Source organism: Onychostruthus taczanowskii, unplaced genomic scaffold (assembly GCF_017590055.1).
Source record: "Onychostruthus taczanowskii isolate IOZ18803 unplaced genomic scaffold, ASM1759005v1 scaffold121, whole genome shotgun sequence".
Classification (NCBI taxonomy): domain Eukaryota; kingdom Metazoa; phylum Chordata; class Aves; order Passeriformes; family Passeridae; genus Onychostruthus; species Onychostruthus taczanowskii.
Genome location: NW_024498363.1, coordinates 1,447,631 through 1,465,470, shown reverse-complemented (window position 1 = coordinate 1,465,470; position 17,840 = coordinate 1,447,631). Strand labels below are relative to the sequence as shown.

The 17,840-nt window shown below is 43.3% G+C and overlaps 1 protein-coding gene across 1 annotated transcript in view; it reads left to right on the top strand.

Annotated features, from left to right (window-relative positions):
- Nucleotides 1-17,840, top strand: part of PSD3 (pleckstrin and Sec7 domain containing 3) — a 114,836-nt gene that overhangs the window by 62,990 nt on the left and 34,006 nt on the right. The window contains exon 10 of the mRNA XM_041395940.1: nucleotides 15,730-15,773. Within this exon, the coding sequence (XP_041251874.1) occupies nucleotides 15,730-15,773 (44 nt within the window). The remainder of the gene's footprint in view (nucleotides 1-15,729; nucleotides 15,774-17,840) is intronic.

Sequence of the window (17,840 nt, the reverse complement as noted above, 5' to 3'; positions counted from 1 at the left end):
CTTCCTTCCTTCTCCCACTTCCTCTCCCCCCGACTTCCTTGTCCTCCCCTTCCTTTTCCTCTTTTCCTTTTTGTTGATGTTGTGTTTGCTGTTTGAGTCAGAGAGAAGCCTGGGAGGGAGGTTGTTTTTTCTTTTTTTATTTTAATGCAGATCTCTAGGATGAGGGGTTTATTTCAGTATTTCAGTGGTGTTGACTCAGAACATTCTCACTGCGGGAACAGAGGCAGAGGTTGTTTGCAGCTGATCTGAGATAGTTTGTAGACTTTACATCACTTCTTCAGTCACTTTCCTGTGGGTTTCTGTCACACCTAGCAGAATTTTAGGGTTTTGATGCTTTTGTGAATTTTTTTGAAGTCCTGCTGTTTTCTATAGCTACATTTATCAGCTTTAAGTTAAGGAACTTGGTGGTCTGTGTTAGTCTGCATACTGTATGGCTCACTTAATTTCTGTGAGCTTGTTGACAGCAGATGGTAATTCCTAAAAGAAGGAATTCAAGAAGAGGAACTTCTTCCCCTTGGATATTATAGTGCTTAGCCAGGAGGTACAGCAGCTAGTCTGTGAAACAGCTGTTTCCAGATCTGCTGTAAGGAACCTGAAGATGGCTGAAGGCATCTCTTCACTTGCAGTGCTGATCAGGATAACAGGATGCATGATTTCTTTGCATCCCTGTTATTATCCAATGGCTTGTTTTCATTAAAGCTGTGATCTATCATTCTCTTACCTCAAGAGTGTTTCTTTTGGCACAAGATGCACTGTGGTTCCCAGAGATACAGTGATAGCAGGATTCATTTGATCTTCCACCAGTCATTGCGGTTTTGTCATTCTGCTCACTTCTAGGTGTTTATTGATGTAAAAAGTCAGTCGTAAAGACTTGTGCTGTGACTGTGAGCTGCTGGCTGTGGATACTCTTTTAGCCTTCTTCTCATGTAACTTAAACCAGAGATAGTTCAGTTGTCCTCATGCAGTCATACATCGTTCTCCCATCATTCCAACTGTTACCCTGCTAGGATTCCTGCTGACCTGGTTACTTGTGCATGTAGAAATTAAGTGGTTGCTCTAGTATTTCTGCTGTTCACAGGAGACATTTAATCTTGATTGTCAGCTCCCCCTAGTCAGCAGACCTCAGAAATTGTTATCTTAATATTACAGGAATTTTACTGTTGATCAGTTTTAAGCTCTAGTTCTGTAGCCATTGTGTAAGAGTAGCTTATCTGTCAGAATTGACTTTCCCCTTCCTTCCCATTTTGGGGAGAAGGAAGAAAACATGAAAGAAGGAAAGATGAAGGACGAAGAAAAGATTTAATGTTGTTTATTTAACAAACAGCATTTAGTGGCAGCATTAAGTAGTTCTGCCTTTTTGTGCTACAAAAATATGTTACTGGCTTTTGAGAGTATATTTTAAGTAATTGATATGCATGTGTTTATGTATTTTGTTAGCTTGTGTTGTTTGTATTTGTTATTGACATCAGGCTTAAATGATTCTAAAGGATTCTTGTGACTTTATTTGAGGGCATTGGAGTTCTTTAGATACAGTAATGTGGTCCTTAGGTTTGTACCCCAAAAGCCAATATTGAATTTTACTTTGAATTCTGCAGTTTTTCTTCTTGTGTTGTTGATTCGCTGAATGACATTAGGAAGACCAAGCAAGGACTGAGTACGTTTTGCCTCCCAGGGAGCTTGACTGGTGGGAGGAACAGATGGGAAGGAGCTTATTTCAGGGTAAGTTGGAACAGCTGCCCATTTCCTCTCTGGCTGACGGGGTCTAACATAGTGCTTTGTGACAAGAGAAAAGCTTTTGTATGGTTTTAAAAGGATGGGATGGAAGGAATAACACAAACTCTGGTTTTCTGTTCCTGCATCTGTTTTGACCCAAAGTTTTAAATTTTCCTGCTGGTTTCTGGTTTGTTCCTTAGAAGGACTGATTGGGAAGGTCCTTATATAGGGTCACAGTCCTTTTGGTCACCCCAGTGGTGTCACTGCCTAAACGAATATTTATATTCTGCCCCTTTGCTATCATCTCTTTGCTTGACATCTGAACAAGAGGAAGATTCTGAATTCTTGAAACACTTGGAGGGCCCCTGGGTGTGGTCAGCTCTCATTTTTCTGATACTGCACACCTATTTCAACCCCTCTTTTAAAATGTCCCTTCTATCCCTCTATGTTAACAAAACAGTTTAACCTCAGAAATTGTTGCTCAGTTACAGTGTGCAATACTGATTTCTAAAATGGTGGGTCTTCTCTAATGTCAAAGCATTTCCTTTCCTCAGAATAACGGTCACTTTATACACAGTGTCCTGGCTCAGTCAGGAGTACAAGATTGTACTATCACTTGCAGATGAAAATCAGGGATGCTGATGAAATCTAAACTGAATCCCCAATCTGAAGATATTTAAGGCTTCAAATGTGTTCTATCAGGAGGCTCTCTTTGGGAGAGTGTGAGTTGAGAAGTGTTTTCTCAGAAAACACTAAAGAAGGAAGAAGGAAAATCCTTGGAGTTTTGGACTGCTGCAGAAATAGATTTGTTCCTTTCTGAAGTAAGGTTCCTGTCCTACCTGAGGATCTGCTAACTTCAGCTTGGAGAGTGCTAGATGAATTGCTGCAGTTAGGCAGCAGTGATGGTGCTGTGGGCAACAGAAGAGAAATATTGCTTTGATTCAGTCCAGCTTGTGTTTAATAATAAAATTGCTCTGTATAATTGACACTGGCTTAGGTCTGTGTGTGATATTTAGGGAGTATAATTATTTCAGATATGTTGAGAGTGCTTGGGGAGTTGGCCCTATAAATCTGAGGGCAAGAATAATCTGCTAGGCAGGGGGCTGCTAGGATAGAGAGTGATTTGTGGCCATTTACGTAGCAACTGTCGGGACCTGCTGCTTAGCTCATCTGGAGCAGTTTGACTGCAGTGCAAATTTCCTCTAAGAAGAGATTTTCTTTGAAAAGCTTTTGCACAAGCAGTGGATAATTTCACATGAGTTAAATAACATAAAACCTTTTTAGTGAAGTGGCAGAAGTAACTCAGAGCATGATTATTGCCAGGGAAAAATGTTCCTTTTAGTTACCCTCTAGCAGTGACAGGTTTGTGTAAAAAAAGGAGCACATTTGGGATTTAATCTTAATGTGTGAGGTAGGGATGGACTTGCTAGATCTGACTGTGGTGGAAATGAAAATATATTTTTCTTGTTGGCCAGAAGGGAAGGTGTCTGTGCCTCAAGCAGGATGGAGGCAGAATCTGTGAGGAATCAAAAGTTTCCCACCCCAGGGGAAACTTTTTTGTTTTGATTTTTAGGTAACCTGTTTCTTGTTCCACTGACTGTTGTCCTGGAACAGGATCCACACCTATTACAGTCTGTGGGAAGGATATGCACCTTGTAGCATCATTGGGGACAACATTAGCAAAGGGTTAATGCTATCAGAAATGTTGCTGCATGCTGGGGAGACAGCAGCATCTTTTATGAGCAGAAATGCACCTAGGACCATCATGTGACTGTCTAGCCATTTGCCTTGTGAGGATGTAAATTCCTGATTGTAAGAGACTGGGAGATGTAACCAGGGGAAAAGTCCACTCAATTAATATGCATCTTATTTACCCCTTGGTGCTGTTGGGCGCATGATATGCGGTAAGCAAACTCTCACTTTGCTTTCACATGGCTTGGCAGACATGGAACAGGGTTCAGATGTGAATAAAGACTCTTCACCCAGCTTTCGGTTGCCTGAAGTATCTCAGCACGGGACATTCACCTCAGCATGCCAGGACAGCACTGCCTCATTGCTGTCTGCATGCAGTCTTGCTCCCTGTGTGTCTTGGTGTGAGTGGGATGAGAGCCCCTATGTCCTCCCACAACCCAGCACTGCTGCTGCAGTCCTTGCCCTGCCTGTGATATGGTGGTATGGGGCAGGTTGCTGAACCTGGTGTTAGCCTTGCTGCAGAGTCTGCCAGCTCCTTGTGCCCCCTCTGCACAAACTGTTTGCCTTTTCTGGATTTGGCACAATGTCCCCATTGTCCACTTTTCCCTTGCTGCTCACACAAGCTGCTCCACCTGCCCAGTGTGTGTCGGCAGCTGTCACGATCGTGTGCCGAACAGAGTAGAGCAGAGCAGTCTCTCTCTCTCTGTCTCTCTCTCTCTCTCTCACTCTCTCTCTCACATTGGAGCACGTTGCCATGGCAATGCACAGTCTGCTGCACTCTGGGTCTCCAGGAGCCAGAAATGATGGTGCTTTTGCAACACTGAGGTAAACATCTCTCTTTTCCCGTATTTAGCACATCCACCCCTCAGTAAGAGTACCATCTCCTTTTGGCATCAGCCTCCCCTTGTCCCCTGCATAAAGGCTGTTGGCTCCAGGCACAGAGAGCGTGCCTAGCCTCTGGAGCCAGGCCCATGTGGGTTCAAGTGGTGCCTCTGGCAGTGGTAGTGGCCCTCCCATACTAGACTGTATGGGTTTGCCACAAGGGAGAAACAGGGTGCCACTCGGGGGCTTCATCATTTGTTGGGTCAGGCGTGCGATTTGCTTGTGTGGGGGTGTGGCTGCAGCTCTCCTGGCTGCCGAGTGGGGAGATGAGTCCCTAGGTTCTTGTTCACGACTGTCACTGGTTTGCACTGATTACCTTGGGAAAAAAATCTCTTTACCCCTAAGCCCCTTTAAGAGTGTGAAAGTGGTCTTGCTCTACCTTGCCCTTTTGGAAGGCACCCCAAGGACTGGCTAGTGAGTGCAAATACTTTGAGTTGTGTAAATTTGCTGATTTGTCTCTCTGGGGCTTGCCAGTATTTTGTTATGATGCCTTGGTTTTCACTCATTTTTCCAGTGCTCTGGGAATCCATCAGTATTGCTCACATCCAGAAGCCTGTAGCTTCTGGCAGTACTCTTTTTACAGTGTTCTTTGTTATTGCAGGCAGTAATGAGCATGGCAGGCTGTTGCAGGCAGGGAAGTGTGGCTGCGTGAACTGAAAATGAATATCTTGCTTGATCTGCTGGCATTTGTTCCAGCATCTTTCTCTCCACCTCTCTCCCTCTCTGTTGGTGTGTGTGTGAAGGGGGAGTAGATGCTGGAGAGGGGAGCAGAGCAGAGCAGGGGAGGAGTTTCTATCAGCGTCTTCCTTTTCTTTTTCTTTTTTTTTTCTCCCATCCAGTGACGTGAGCAATGCCTGGAACAATCAGGCTGGCTCCAAACACTGTGCCTGAAGATGCTGGAGAAAACAGCCTAGTGTGCTTTAAGCAAACACTGATTGCTTGAGCCTGGGCTCTCCAGTCGTAATCTTTTCCAGTTCCTCTGCAGGGGATTGGGAAGTTTCATTAGCTTTCTTCTTTCCCATCCCATCCACTCACTTTTGGAAATGATTGGAGTTAACAGTGTTCAGAGCACCAGCAAAGTCCGGGTGAGAGCCACAGGTTCGGTGAAATACTCCCGAGAAGAATCTCTCTGGCGGCAGTCCCATCGGTCAAAATCTATGAAAATCTCCAATTCTTCTGAGTTTTCTACTAAAGAAAGCAAGGTAAATGACTAAATATTAGTAGTGTTTTGCTTGGTTAGGCTTGGGGTTGATGTTGGGAAAAGGTTACGCTTTGCAGGAGTTAAGAGCTCTGTATGACCTGCAGTGATCACAGAATTGCTGTCAGGTCATGAAAAAAAATCTCTGCATTTGAGGAGAGACCTGAAGGTGAAAGAGCTCTGATGTTATAATGATCAGGTCTTAGTTGAATGCCCTATCACTGAGCTTGGTGCAGTAGTAAAGAGGAAAAACTTGCTAGTGACAGTGCTAGTTGGAGCTTTACTCTTGGGAAATGTGCCAGAGTTGGCAGGTGATGTCCTTGGGATTATTTGTTTAATGGGAACAGCTCTGTGGTTTAGTAGGTGTGGGTGCTAGGTGAAAATATTGTCTCCATTGCATGCATGATTAAATACTGCTGTCAAGTATTTATTAGGAAGACATTGCTTGTGCATTTATGGGAATACATTAGTGTATTGTAACGGTTGGTAGCATAGGCTATTCCCAGCTGTTACAGTGACTGTGTGCAGCATCTCCTCGCCCAGCCCAGTTATTCAGTTCCTAAGCAAACAAGCCCCACGCCCCCATGCAAACCCCCCGTGCAACATCTCTTTGTTTTTCCTCATCCCTCTCTCCCACACAATAATGGAGGAGCACCCAGGAACTCTGGCAAGTGCTTTAAGAGCTGTCTCCCTCTTAGAGGTGCTCCATATCTCCAAGGGTTGGAGGAATTTTATGCCATGACAAAAATATGCCTCTAATTTCATTCTTATTGCCAGTTGATTCTGACCTTGGGATTAAAAGATACGACCACTTGCAAAGGTGTGCATCAGCCAAACATTTAACTATGTCTTGGGTTCATTTGCATGCAAAGCAGGCACCATGCATGGATCTTCCTGGGGTGTCCCTTCCCTAAATCTCCTATTTGTTCTCTGAGAAACCTCCTCTGCCATGGTGAAAAGATCCCAGCACTGCACAGTAGCTCCTAGCAAAACACTCTCTGCTAGCTTACAGGTTGTACGGCATTTCAGAGCCTGAGCTGTGTAACTTAAATCACAGGGTACTGCAACCAGAAATAAATGTTAAGTATTTTTTTCAGTTCAATTAAATGAGCCTCTGTTTTCAGGATCTTGTAAATCATATCTAAGAAATAGTGTATTGCTAAGTTAGGGCAGAGAAATAGCCTGGCCATCATTTTCAGGCTGTTGCTGCTGCAGTATATGCTTTTACAAATATCAAAGTAAAGGCTGCATCTTGCAGGTGCTCTGGGACCCTTCTCTTGTGATCACTTTCACCCTAAGCATAGGAGTAATTGCACGGTATTTGGTAGGAGGATTTTGCATGAAAACTCTCCTGCACATGGTAAAAACTCAAGTCTTTTGACACTGGATGAATTACTTAATCTCTGTATCTTCCTCTCTGAGGCTTTGTGTCCACTGTGTATGCATGGTGTAGCATCCTCAGGGCAGGGACTTTCTCCCAGGGATGGTGTCTAACACTATTAGTTAACTACTGCAGTAATGAAAGCCCTGTGTTCATTCCTCCGTGGAATTCACTTTTCTTCCTTCTAAGTGCTGTAGGTTGTTATTTGAGAGATACCCACTTCTTTTCCTGACTATCTCAATATGCCGGGAAGAACACTGCAGCTTTGTTTCAGTTTGTTGTACTGTTTCCTTATTTCAGACAAAGGTTTTTGTAGGGCATCTGAGATGCATAAAAGCTGTATTATGGAGGGCTGAGAAGATCCCTGCATTCCCTTCAGTGGTGCTAGCCTGGTTGATAAGATGGCAAGTGGCTCTGCAAGTGATTGGTGTCATGATTTCGGACATTCCTGTTTCCATCTCTCTGTTCTACCTTCTGATCTTTGCCCTTTTTTTTGTTAAGACGTTGCTGATTTAGAGAACTGAGTTATAATTGAGCTTTGGCTCTTTGATACTGTTGTGTTGGTGGAAGAACTTGGAGTGTGGCAAAGGAGCTCTTTTTATTAGTGTAACTGTGTTTATATGTTTGTGCATCACTTCTCAGGAAATGTCTTCAGTTCTAGGCTGAGCTTTTCTGGACACCAATGCCATGTAGATCTCCTCAGTCTTAAGTAAGGTTTGGTTTATAGACTTCATATTTCTGTGGGTGTGTCTCTCTCTTTGTGTCTGGACTGCCATGTATTTTATCTACTGCCCATATAAAGTGATTACAATGCTCAAGACCTGTTTCTGTGACTGCTTCAACTGACTTTGGAGAGGAGATAGATTTAAACCATTTGTGCCTCAGAAACATACTCCTCTTTTACTTTTAACTTATATGACTCAGCCTGTTTTGGTAAGCTAGAGAGTATTATGTATCCTCATGCTTTAGTTAGTATGAACAAAGCGCCAACATGGTGCCTGCAGATAAGGTCTGCCTGCTGCCAGTGTCAGAGAAGCTAGGTAGCCCGAATATCTTTTATCTCGTTGACACACATCAGGTAGTGCCTCTGTGTGGCCAGGCTTCACTAGGGGGATGCATCCTGAGTGTTTATTATAGGCAGGTACCACAGCTTTAGGCCAGCAGAAGAACCTGTGAAATGGTACTGTGAAATCTGTACCATTGTTCTGTGGAGGGCAGTCTCAAGTCCAGACTGCATGCAAGGTGAGTCTAAGGATCTTAGGATTATCCATGTGACCCAGCATGCTGAGTATTCTCTTTTTCTGACTGACTTTTTTTCTGCAGCCAGGGACTTAATTCCAAGTACTTGTGCCTGTCCTGCCTGCAAATGCACAGGGCCAATAAAACAGTTTGAAATAGGCTGTGTAGAAATAGGCTGTGGAGGTGCTCCACTATCAAGAAGTACTTCTCTAGCCTTTTCTCTATTTTTCTGTAATAATTCAGTATGCCGCCTTTACAATAACACTGATTAAACGCTTCAGCAAAGCAGAAAAAAAAATATTTTCAAGCAAGCTGTGTGTATTAATACAGAGGATGCATTTCTTGTGTGGCATTAATTTCTTGGGTCTCAAGAGCCACAGCTAACCATCCTTTTCTGTTTTATGATGATATATCTGGCACAATCTTTCCTTCCCTTTTTTCTTTCTCCCCCTCCCCCTCCTTCTCCATATACACACCAGATTTTTAACAGAGGAGTTTCTCTTCGAAATGTTCTCCTCCAGTTGGTGACGCACTTGAAATTCCCTGGGTGAAATGATCTCCTTTCCTTCCCTCTAAAACATTCCTATCAACCCTATCTCCTCCTACACCAAAACAGCATTCATCAGTTCCATATGCTGCTGAACAGCTCTGTGCTGTTTTATGAATAATGTATGCTGGCTTGTTAGAAGAACGTTTGTTGTACAAACCAGTGGAATTTAAAATTGAGAGCAATATCAGCAGACATCATGCCATGCACTAATGCCCAGGCTTCTTGGGGTACTTTGGCACCCTTGCTGCATTCCCATCTGAAGGGGGGAAAATGCATGAGAAATCGAGGGTGTGTGGGCTTTGAATCTGGCAACAAGCTACAGGCACTCAGTGATCAGAATGCTTATCCTCCCTTTGCCAGGTGTTACAGATCCGTGCATGAGGACAGGAGAAAATGTCAAGATCTGGGTTTTAAGGGAGGGTGGCAAATAGCAGGTGGTGGAGTAGTATAGATCTGTATTCCAAGTGAGGTCCAGCCTTCAGGTAGTGATCTAAACAGCAAGCTACGACTGGTATATAGCAATCAATACAGCTCCATATCCAGACTTGGCAGAAGGCAATGATACAGAGCTCTGCCCTGGCCCAAAGGATGAGCACATTAACAGCTATTAGGACTCCATGCAGACATTTGTGACATCTAGTGTCTGTTGCCTCTGTAACCTGTTTTGTTTTTGTAGAGTTCTGCTACTTCAGTTGTTTTTTCTCCCTCCAGTAAAGCACATATGGCAGGAGCCAGAGCTGATGCCTATCTGACTGCTCAGCTCCAAAGGGCAAAGCTGATGGTCAGGTGCTGAGTGACTGGGGGAGGTGCTGTGACAGCAAAGACTGAGCATGTCTTTACCCTCAGGTGTTTGTGGGGCTTCCTTGCTGCTTGAAGTTAACCATGCCATTATCAGCTGGAGGTGAAGGAGTGTATCCAGGAAGGGCTGCTTCTGGAAGTGGCAGCAAGGAAGTGTGGCAAGGGCCTAGCTCAGAGCACACATACATCCCTGTTCTGGGGTCATCAAAAGCCACCCAGGCTATCCTCTGCAATGATCAGATGATCATTCCTCCAACAATGACTCCAAAAATCAGGGAGGAGCTGGATGCAAGAAAAGATTGTGGGAGACAAGAACTGGAAAAGACAGTCTGGGTCATCGCTGGTGTCTCTGTGAACTTAGTTTTGGTTTTGCCTATTTACCAGCTCACAACAGGTGTTTCCGTCTCCTCTTCTGTGCATGGAGCAGGTGTAAAAAAATGTGTGTTATATTCCTTTCCTTCTCAGCTGGCCTTTCTGCATGGGCTAGTGCAAACAGAAAGTCAGTAGTTTTCTTTAAGAGCCAGCCCTAGGCTGCTTTTTGAGGGAAGGAATTATACAGTGCTTTGGGATCTCTTCTTGCTTGCTGGCCAGGTTTTGGGGGCCCTGTGTCTACTTGTAACTTAGATGATTTACCACTCTCAGTACCTGTGTAATTTGCTATGTCTTGTGCCTGTGTACATACCTGGTTGTGTCTTCCTTTTGCACACTGCTTCTGCATGCAGAGGCTGACTCACAGCATCCCTGGCAGTCAGCAGGTGACAAGAGCAGCCTGTTTAAATGGTCCAGTGGTTCGTGCATGTGACAAGATTTTGAGGAAGTGAGGGTGGTGAATGACCATTTTTCCCTTGGTAGCTTTGTACAATAAACCAGAGTTTTCAGGAGCATTCTCTCCATAGTTTTGCTTTTCTTTCCAATTGGAATAAAAGTACCAATTTTAGTAGTAGTGAGAGCTTGTGAAAATCTGGGGTTTTTGTGGACCTATTTGCTTACCAAAGGGGAAATGGGGGGGGGAATTCAGAAGTTTTTTAGAGCTACAGCCTTCCACTTAAAAAGGAAAGTGTTTCTTGCCTAGTTTGTGAACAAATACATAAAAATGCCACAAATACATAACAAATCTCATTTTTTTTACACCTCATTCTTGTAAGGGTCAAATTGGAGCTGTAGGAAACAGCATTGGAGTTAAAACAAGGAAGTGCCTATGATTTTGCCTACTGTTCTACTTTATGCAGCAGTCAATTTCTTTTATTCTGCCTTCAAAATTTCACTTGTTTCTCCAAGGATTTTATAGACATGCAGAGCCTGAGCTGTGATGTACCTACAGATTAACATTTATCATAAAGGGGAAAGTTTAAGCTGTAAGGAGTAGGTCTTTGTGTTCTGGATAATAGGGATAAAAAGTCAAAGCATTGAAGTCAAACACTGCTGAGTAGTTGGTATCTGGGGATTTGGATCCTGTTCAGGGTAACCTTGGGTGACACTTTCTGACTGGTATCAGTCCAGCTTGGAAGATGACACCTATGCAATATTCATTCTATCATTCACTGCTCTGGTTCAACCTCCTGTTTTCTGGCTTACATAGCAAATCTGCCAAACACTTCCCAGGCTAGCAGGTAGGAATTAGTGATTGTTGTCAGTCTGTAAGAGTGCTTTAAATGAGAGCTTTTTTCTTTTTTTTTTCTTTTTTCATTTCCCAGAGAGAAAATATGAGTTAGTAAAACTTGTCCTTGCAGCTAGCTAAGTACAGTGAAAGTCATGATCATGCTGTAATCTCTGATGAGCCTTATTGCAATTTGGTGAAGCATTTGAGTGCTTGTCTCCAAGTTTGTTTGATTTAGTCATACTCTGGAGAAATGTCTGTTGAAAAGAGCTACTCTCTGAATCAGGCCCTTGGGGAATAGCCATGAGGTAAATCAGGGGGCAGGTGCTGTGCTGTACACATACGGTTCTTGTTGCAAAACATGGCAGGAAGAAATTTTGCTTCTCTGGAAAATGTGAGAGCCCAGGTAGACATCAGGAAAATGCTGAAGTAGAAATTGTTTTGGAGAAGTGACATAAAGCAACTCTGAAAGGCTGGTGAGTCCAGCAGCAAGTGCTCAGCCTTGCCAGCAGTCTCTGCTGGAGAGAGGTGAGTTGTGGGACAGGCATGAGAACTCATATTTACATCCCTGGAGAGGTCTGCTTGCTGAGGTCTCAGTGAACATGCCTGGTAGACACACAGAACATGCACAGGTTCACAGAACAGAGCTGCCCAGGTTATGCATACTCTCTACAGTTTCCTTTCTGTTTTGTAAATACCACAAACATCTGTTGGATGGTCTGTGGGGGGCACCATGGCCTTGGTCAGATGTGTGCCGTATGACTGGGTTGGTGTCTGTTACTCCCTAAAGAAGGAAGATGATGTCTGGCTCATTAGTAAAGGTTGGGACAAACACAGCTCTCTTTTCACACGGCAAAAACCTGGGGCATTTGTTATCCCTGCACCAATCTGGACTGCTGCATTTGTATGTTCTGCCCTTTGGCTGCAATGATCCCTAGAGACGTGCTTAGCAGTGAAATCTCATAAAAACCTGCACAGGGCAGGTGTTAATTTTCAGAGGTTTTGACCCAGTCTTGTTGGCATTTGGGCCAGAGAGCAACAAATGTGTTTCTTCAAGCCAGGTTTTTGCAGTTTATGAAACACATTGAGCTAGATGAGGAAGAAAATATTACTTCTGAATAACTGGGGAGGCAGCTTCTTTACTTTGTATTTGGAGTAATTTTCTGGCTCAAAATATAAGAGAATATTTTAGTCTTAGCAGGAAGGAAAGAATAAGTCAAAGAATAAGGCAGGGGCTTTGGCTAAATCATGTAAGAAATGCTTGGTGACTTAAGGAACCAGTATCAGCATTGGTTTGTGTACAAAAATGGAATTGTGTATAATTCTGCTGAACTGGCAGGAAAAATATTAACTATTTCTTTTGCTTTCTTTCTGCAGAGTGGTCTTAAAATCTCTTGATAGCTTTCTCCTGAAAATTAGCAAGTGCCTACAAATTGCCAGAAATGCCCATCCATTCACGTTTGGCTGGCTGCCTTTGGTTCCGAGCACCTGTATACTTTAGAGAAGATAGGTTTTGTAGAAATAGTGAAAACTCCGGACTAGGAAATTCTTCATTATATTTCTCTGAATGGCACAGTGAAGCTCAGGTTAGTGGAGACGACTTCTCTTTGCTAGCTCAGTGTCAGTAGGATGAGGCATGAGTATTCTTTGTGTTCATATCTCTTGTACTGCTCTGAGAAACTTACTTTATTGGAACACTGTGACCAAGAGTTGCTGCCTGTGCAGCATCAGCATGAGGTGAATTATACCATAATGTTTGACCTGCTTGTGTATGGTTCAGTTAAGCCAGATTTCTACAGAGCTGAATATTAAGGATCTTCAAATAAGACTTCCAGATTGAAAAAGGAGCCAGTGGATGACAGGATGAAGAGTGGGATACGCTTATGGTATTGCTCATGCGAATTCAGCTGTGGCATGTGCACAGACTAATTCCAGCTCTTAAGTTTCCAAATTATTTTTGGTTTGGGTCAACATTAAGGCTATCTAAATGTTACCGTTTCTGTTGAGCATCATGTCATAGCTATTATAGTATGTGATTTTCAGGCTTGTTCATACTTGATGTGCTACTTTTTGCTAATCATGTGCATCAACAGTTCTTCTACACGTTAACATATTTTGAGGCTGTGTAGGAGTTATGTGCCAGAGGGAGTAAATCTAGCTATGTATATAAGGTGAATTACAAATGCAGATTATACATGTGAGAATCAGGGACATTCCATACCAAAATACTTCACTTAAGTGACCTATTTGAAGAACTCCATTAGTTTGGTAATACCAGGCGTTATCCATTGTATACATCAGCTCATGGAGGGCTGAATTAAGACATACTTATCCAACTGATATATGTACTTTCTCTCCAAAAAAAAAAAAAAAAAAAATCCATTCCAGCTGTCTGATACTCACCCAGTCTTAAGTCAGGTTTCAGACTCTTTTCTTTGCAGGCTTGTATCAAAAACAGCACCTGTTTTTTTGTTTTGTTTGTTACCTTTGGTGTCAAACCTACTGGGCACCTTTCCTATGAATTGAAAGAGGAATGGTGTTAGTGGACAGAAGTCCGTGCCATCTTCAAGCACAAAAGTTGCTTAACACTCATTTTCTGTTTTGCACATAGAAATTGAACATGTTTATGTTTAGGTGTGTGACTGGAAAAGCATTCAGGTGTGTCAGCATTCAGTCTGTGAAACTCAGGGACTTCGGATAGCTATTCTGGTAAATTTTCACAGAGTGGCCCATATGGTAAAATCTTGAAGTCCCCATTAAAGTCATTGACCAAAAGGTCTCTTGGAGTGTCAGGAATAAGACTGAACCTCAAATTTCAAGGCCATAGTTTTGTGGCTTTTGCAAACTGCAATTAAATTCAGATTCATTACCACCTGAGGAGCTAGAATGTACCTAAGTCTATTAGAAGCAGTGAGATGTATCCCAGAGTCCTGAGGGAATTGGCTCAACTACTGATGTAGTTGTCAGGGCACTCTTTATGGTATTTGTAAAGTCACTGTAGTCATGAATTCACCATTGTATTGGTGAAGCCCCAGGTGACTGGAAGAAGGGAAACATGGTATCCATCTTTTAAAAGGGTAGAAAAGAGAACCCTGGCAACCGGGGACCTCCCAGCCTTACCACCTGCCTGGGAATATCATGGAGCAGATCCTCTTAGGAGCTGTGCTCTGGCGCATGGAGAACAGGGAGATGATTCAAGACAGCCAGCACAGCTTCACCAGGGGCAAGTCCTGCCTGACCAACCCAGTGGCCTTGAATGATGGAGTGATCATGTTAGTGAACAAGGGAAGGGCTACAAAATGTCGTTTATCTGAACTTCTGTAAAGCCTTAGACAGAGTTCCTCACAACATTCCTCGTTATTGCAGAGAGATGGATTTTATGCATGGACTGGTAGATGGATAAGAAATGGTTGGGTGGTCACATCCAGATGGTAGTGGTCAATGGTACAGTGTTCTGATAGACATCAGTGTCAAGTGGTGTCCCTCAGGGGTTCATACAGGGATCAATACTATTTAATGTCTTCTTTAATGACATGGATGAAGGGATCAGATGCACCCTCAGGAAATCTGCAGGTGGCAGCCAGCTGAAGGATGAGATGGCATCCAGAGCGACTGGGACAAGCTAGAAAAGTGGGTACATGGGAATGTCAAGAGGTTTAACAAGACCAAGTTCAGCATGCTGCACCAGGGTCAGAGCAACCCCTGGTATCAGTCCAGGCTGGGGATGAGCAGATGGAGAGCAGCCCTGGGGAGAAGGACTTGAGTGTGCCGGTGGCTGAGAGGCTGGACATGACTCAGCCATGGGCACTCCCAGCCCAGAAAGCCAAACGTGTCCTGGGCTGCATCCAAAGCAGCGTGGGCAGCAGGGGAGGGAGGGGATTCTGCCCCTCTGCTCTGCTCTGCTGAGAGCCCACCTGGAACCCTGCACCCAGCTCTGGGGTCCCAGCACAGGGTGGACATAGACCTGTTGGAGCGAGTCCAGAACATGGACACCAAGGTGATTAGGTGGATGGACCACATTTCCAGTGAAGACAGGTTGAGAGAATTGGGGTTTTTTTTTCAGCCTGGAAAAGAGAAGGTGTAAAGGTGACCTAATTGTGGCCTTCCAGTCCCTGAAGGCATCCTACAAGTAGTTTTTGCAAGTGCATATAAAGAAAGGACAAGTGGCAATGGCTTCAAATTGAAAGAGATTAGGTTTAGACTATATGTTAGGAAGAAATTCTTTACTGTGAGAGTGGTGGGCACTGGAACAGGTTGCCCACAGAAGCTGTAGATGCCCATTCCTGGAAATGTTCAAGGATAGGCTGGATGGGGCTCTAAGCAACCTGGCCTAGTGAAAGGTGTTTCCACCCATGGAAGGAGTTGCCAGGGGTGGAACTAGATGGTCTTTAAGCTCCCTTCCATGGCTATTTCATGATTCTATGTTCTCAAAAAGGCACAAACCACAAATCCCAAAAAATTTCTTGAGAAAATGACTGTAATCTCAAAACACACATTCTGTATTTTTTTCTTAGGTGGAATTTCTGCTGAAGATTCTCACATTATCATTGGCAGATACAGGACTTTCTTGATCAGAGACTGCTTGCTTGCTGATATTAGCTGGATGTCTTTACTCAGCATATTAATGTATGTGTAGAGGGGTCAAACAATAATTCCATCTCATTTCTCTCTCTTTGCAGGCCCTCTACAATTCAATCAAGAATGAGAAGTTGGAATGGGCAGTGTAAGTATACTTTTGTTGTAGAAATTAGAAGTTTAACAGTAATACCTGTGTAGTACTCTGTTTATATGTCCTATGTCACCGTCTTTGTGGGCTCCAAAACCTGTAGAAGATAGCCAGCATACATAATGAGTTTGCTTTTTTTGCTAATGAATGACCTGGCAATACAGCTCATCTGTTTCTCCAGCAAGGGAAGTTGTTAATGAAAGGAACCAACTGCATTTGTAAGGAAAGAGGACATTTCATTTAGTAGGAAACTCCAGCCTGAAAAGAGAGAAATTAAATCCTCTGTTGTTCTATGGCTGCATAAATAAAACAGAAGTTGACGTCTCCCTTTATCTTTCTGTTCATTGTGTCAGAACCGCTGAATAGAAGCACACTTCTTGGATTGAGTTTCTTGCTGTTGGTTTATTGTCTTGGTTTGTCTCCTGATTAAGTATGGATAACTTGACAACAACCTAATGTGAAAGATGATAAATGGACAAAGTCTGATATCACTCCCTCCAATCCTTAGTTGCTTTTGACAGGCTAACATTTGTTAACTATGTAAATGCTGCAGACAAGAAAAACTTCAGTTTCTGATTGTGTTAAACTGACATTTCTCTGTGCTTAGGTTTCATGTGGTCTAGTTATGCTAGGAAAGGGCAGAAATGTCTACTTTTGATTTTACCACTTGCAGAACAGTGGATTTTGGTATAAAATAGGAAAACGATATATTTTAGCTATAAAAGAGTATTTCCCTGCTTGTATTTACATACCTGAAACCTCACCTTCTTGGGAACAATGTCGGGAATGCATGCTCTCCTGCACCTCTTGTGCTAGAATTTCTAGCAACTGCCATAGGTCTTGCAGGCCCAGTGGCTTCTGATCTTCATTGTTTTAAGTTCATGATCTGCAAACAAATTTCTTGTTAGGGTGTGCAGCCTCACAAAGGCAGCTGGTTCCAAGTGGGATTGCTGTCCCACTTCAGAAATGTGTTAGGTGGTGTCAGAGTAGTAAAGAAGATATGCTTTTAATGGGAATCAGCAAGAAGTGCCGTCTCTGATGAGCATTAAAAGTCGTGGTGGGAGACATTTTCACAGACTGTGTCTTGGAGCTGGATCTTACGTGTCACATCAAAACTGTTTGCCAGACACTGTCACAGGTACTTTAGAACCAGCAGGATCCATGTGACTTTCTCAATGTCAGAATTCTCTTCCAGCTCTTGCCAAGAAACTATACCATGTCTAATACACTTGGGCAGCCTCCAGGTGGCAACTGGCTCTGCTCCTGTGAACCTCAGTCAAGGTGATTTATGAGATTTTGCTGCTGTATAGGTGGTAACTGCTTTGGCATTTACATAGTCTATTCCATGTCCTTTGTTTGGGGGAAAATTCCAAACAGGCTGGAAGAATGATAATTCAGACTCTTTCTTAAATTAGGCTTTGGATGGATATAATGTATATATATACAGGAGAATGCTCAAAGGTGCCAGTTGTTGGCTCCAATCTGAGACTAACATGTAGCTAGGACTGATGTTACAATTCATTTCCATGATGAAAAACAAAGCTCATTCTGGGCATAGTCATTACCTTTAGAGCTTAGGGTACTGCCTGGAAGAGGAAATGTGAAGATGTTTCTCTTCATTTTTATAGAGATGTGTGGTTGGTGTAAAGTAATAACCTCAAGAAGCCCTGGGGCTGCCTGAGCTTGAGGGAGGAGGCACATGTATCTCTTGCTCTGCTGTTGTGATCTGCAGAGAAAGCTGAATGGGAAGGAAACATGGTCAGTTTTGTTCTGGTGGGACCAAAGAAAATCCTGTCTCCCCTCCAAAGACTATCCCTTTGCTTCCCTGATGCGCTTGGCAGGGTAAGAAGAGGGAGGTAAGGCAAAGGTGAAGATAGGACTTCAAACCCCAGTATAAGCTCTCCTGCAGTGCTGGCATTTTGAAGGAATGCCTTTCCTCCAGACAGCAATCCTTTGAGGATCTAAGACGCTCATCAGCTAAGCGAAGGTTTAAGAGCTGCTCTGGAACTACATTATTTGGTGGATTAATGGAATCAGTAAGTCCATAGGCAAGAAAGGGTAATG